Source organism: Mytilus edulis, chromosome 11 (genome assembly GCF_963676685.1).
Source record: "Mytilus edulis chromosome 11, xbMytEdul2.2, whole genome shotgun sequence".
Lineage (NCBI taxonomy): Eukaryota > Metazoa > Mollusca > Bivalvia > Mytilida > Mytilidae > Mytilus > Mytilus edulis.
In genome coordinates, this window is record NC_092354.1 from 70616979 (window position 1) to 70620426 (window position 3448).

Below are 3448 nucleotides of genomic sequence, written 5' to 3' on the forward strand. Positions count from 1 at the left end.
TTAAAAAACTTTAGGGCTAAAATAAATAATTTAAGCACTGCAATGCCTAATGCATTGTTACGGTCTCAGTTTAACACATCTAAAATTTTAATGGAAAACACAGATAACTATTTTAATGCAGAAGCAGTATTATTAGGAATTGAAAGATATACTAAATATGAATACAACAATACAAATGCATGTTTTGCCTTTGTTAAGGATTTTGCAACCGATTACTTGTGTTTAAATGCAGATGTCGTACATGTTGTTTTGACAATTGCTGAAAAGTATAATAAAAATTATTTAATATAAAGTATTTCGATTTAAGGAATATTTTATTGGTTATTCAACGAGGAGTATCATTATGGGATGAAAACGATCGCGCACATTTAATTAAATTTTACCTTAAAGATACTAAAAATATATATAGAATTAATGATATGTTGAAATTGTCTTGTATGAAACAGAAGAAATATACTGAAGTGATATTCAAGACATTATTTCAAAATTGCAAAATCGAATTCCTGCATTTAAATATAGCATTGAAAACTTTGCTGCTGTCACGAGACTTCGATTCGCTTAAGATCTTATTGTGTACATTTGATACTACCATTTTCGATATGAATAAACTTATTGAAGGCATTTTGGACATATTTAGGAACAGAAGACATGCTGAAAGCATTACAAAGTGGTTGTTACAGAATTTTGATCCAATATTGTTTGATATATCATACATTTTGAAAAAATCATGTTGTGCTGACAAATTAGAATTTGCTCAATGGCTGTGTCGTCAGTTCAATTTTTCCAATATTACTTTGGAATCAGTATTTATATATGCATGCAAGCATAGTGCTATTTCCGTACTGCAATGGTTATTTGAAAAGATATCATTTCCAATTAGCTTTAAAGAAGTTATCAAAGAAATTTTATTTATAAGTATGTCTGTCGTTATATTTTTCATTCAGAATTTTGATCTAGATCGATCTGACATTGATAAGTTATGTAGAATATATTCGAGAGAGGAGGTTGATCAGCTAGAATTTCAATTATGTATTTTTGAGGCGTATGGGAGTAAATTGGTCGACGTCAAGTTAGTGTTTGACAGTGTCTGTCGATTAAGCTCATTAGCAGAGGTGAAGTGGTTCATGAGAATAGTTGACAACAATCTTCATAATTTCTTTTCGGCCATAAAAAAAGCACTCCGGGGAAATAATGATGAAACCTTCCTGTTTTTATTTGAGTTTGTAAAACTAATTGACCTCAAGGAGGCCAATAAGATCTTTATTAAAGCTTGTTACCATGGTAATTTGGAACCTGTAAAAATCCTTCATAATAAGTATGGAGAATCACTTAGAATATCAGTAGCAATGAAAGAGCTTTGTAAAAACGAAAGTATAACACATAAGCATTTTGATGTTTTTAAGTTTCTTGTGTCGTTTTCTTCACCAAGTATCATAGACTGTCAATTACTTTTGAATCGGGCTTGTAAATCTGGCGACATAGAAAATACAACTTACTTATTATACGTCTTTGATCCTGATATATTTGAAGTACGCTCAGCAATTCACCATGCTTTCGACAAATTTTTATCAACCGGCCATAAACGACATTGTGAGGACATAACAATGTTGCTCTTAAATCGATGTCAGTGTACTTTGTCGGATATACAAGCTGTTATGGAAACAGTATGCAGTAAAGGAATGGTAACTTTAATGAAGTGGTTAGTCCTAATATTTGGTCCAGATTCTTTTGATTTCCGGAGAATTTTAAATATTGCGATCAGTCCTATAAACACTGAAATTTTTCCATTGGCATTTTGTCAGTGTAGGAATTCGCAAATTGATCTGCAGAATATCATCGTTAGTGCTTGTAAGACAGGTGGAAATGAGACATTAATGATTTACATCTTTTTCGCAGTAATGGTTGGACTAGATCAAAACTTGGTTGTTGATACAATGCATACTATCTTAGATATTCGATGTAAACATTCAACAGATATTACTAATGAAGTTATCAAGTTTTTGTTCATGAAGGTTGACAGCAATACTGTAGATTTTACGTCAATATTAAAAAAGAGCTATACGAGCGGACGAAATGCTTTAGTCTTATGGATTCTGAAAAACATACATCATTCCTTAATTGACATTCAAGAAACTTTACATGAAATATGTAGAAAGGGAGACATAGATAGCATAGAATACTTGCTTCATACGCGTAAATATGCAAATCTTGTAAACGAGTTGTGTATACATAATGCATTTAGCAGTGGGTCATTCGAAATGATAAAAATGTTAATACAAGATTTCCCTCGTATAACTATTGACACAAAAGTCGCTATGAACAATGCTTCTTCGAGTGGAGCCTTTGCAGTTGTGCAATGGCTATTCTATAAATATTCAATCTGTTCTTATGACCTACCGTTCTTGGAACCACTCTTGGATCTGAAATTAGCACGGTCGGTTTTCGATTTGAATTCTGCTATGCTCAACGCCTGTAGAAATGGTAACACAGATGTCGTACAATGGCTGCTTCAACTTTATTCTTATGAAACGTTCGACATGAGATTAAGTCTAATTGAAACAAGTGCGAGTGGACAGGCTGATTTAGTAAAATGGATGCTAGCAGTATATGATAACGACATTTTCGATATTGAAACTTCTTTAATATCTGCGTGTAAAAATGGAAATCTTAAAGTCGTTCAACTCTTCATTGACAAATTTGGGATAGATGCTTTTCATATGGAAACTATAACAACAGAAGCATGCAAAAGCGGAAATAAAAAGCTTGTGGAATGGCTTCATGCACCCGTTAGTTGCGAATTATTTGAAATATAACTTGGGATAATGACGGCATGCAAAATTACCAAAAGTAAGGATTGTTGGATACTAATCTTAGTTATTTTGATATGTTTCATGCATTCGAGTAGGGGAAATAAAATGTGTGTCAATCCTTATGGTTATCAATTCGAAGAAAAAAATTGATGAAAAACACATTCGAATTGATGTACAAAACTGATGTCATACCACAAAACAGATGATAATGAGGATGCAAGCGTACGTCTTGTTCCATGTCATGGTTGCACGGACAGTTTGCCGAACTGAATATTTTACTCGCATAGCAGATCCTAAGTGGAGTAAAAAGATAATAAAACATAATGTCAAATGTTGTTCTTACTAACTATCCTTATTTGTCATTCTTTTTTTCTAAATCATTTTAAATCTGATGTATGAATTTTACAGTACGTCTGCTTTCATGTTGTAAAATTCATATCACCTCAACATTTTATTGGTGCCGTAAACCTAGGTTGACTACCTGTGATACTTTTAGAGACATTTAAAAATATAGTATTCGGATGCTTTTTTCTGTCTATGTTTTTGGAGTCTTTATACTGGAGAAATGTCTTTTATTGAAGTGCACTTTTATATGTATGTTGGTAGCTGTTAGATGTTTTCACTTCAATCGTTTTTTC

At 32.3% G+C, this 3448-nt stretch overlaps 1 protein-coding gene across 1 annotated transcript; it reads left to right on the forward strand.

The window, feature by feature from the left end:
• The first annotated feature begins 303 nt into the window (after positions 1-303).
• On the forward strand, positions 304-3057 carry LOC139496177 (uncharacterized). Its single transcript, XM_071284646.1, has 2 exons — positions 304-2847; positions 2903-3057. Exon 1 carries the CDS (start codon positions 420-422, stop codon positions 2811-2813), a length of 2394 nt encoding a protein of 797 aa, XP_071140747.1. The 5' UTR covers positions 304-419; the 3' UTR covers positions 2814-2847; positions 2903-3057.
• The last annotated feature ends 391 nt before the right edge of the window (positions 3058-3448 follow it).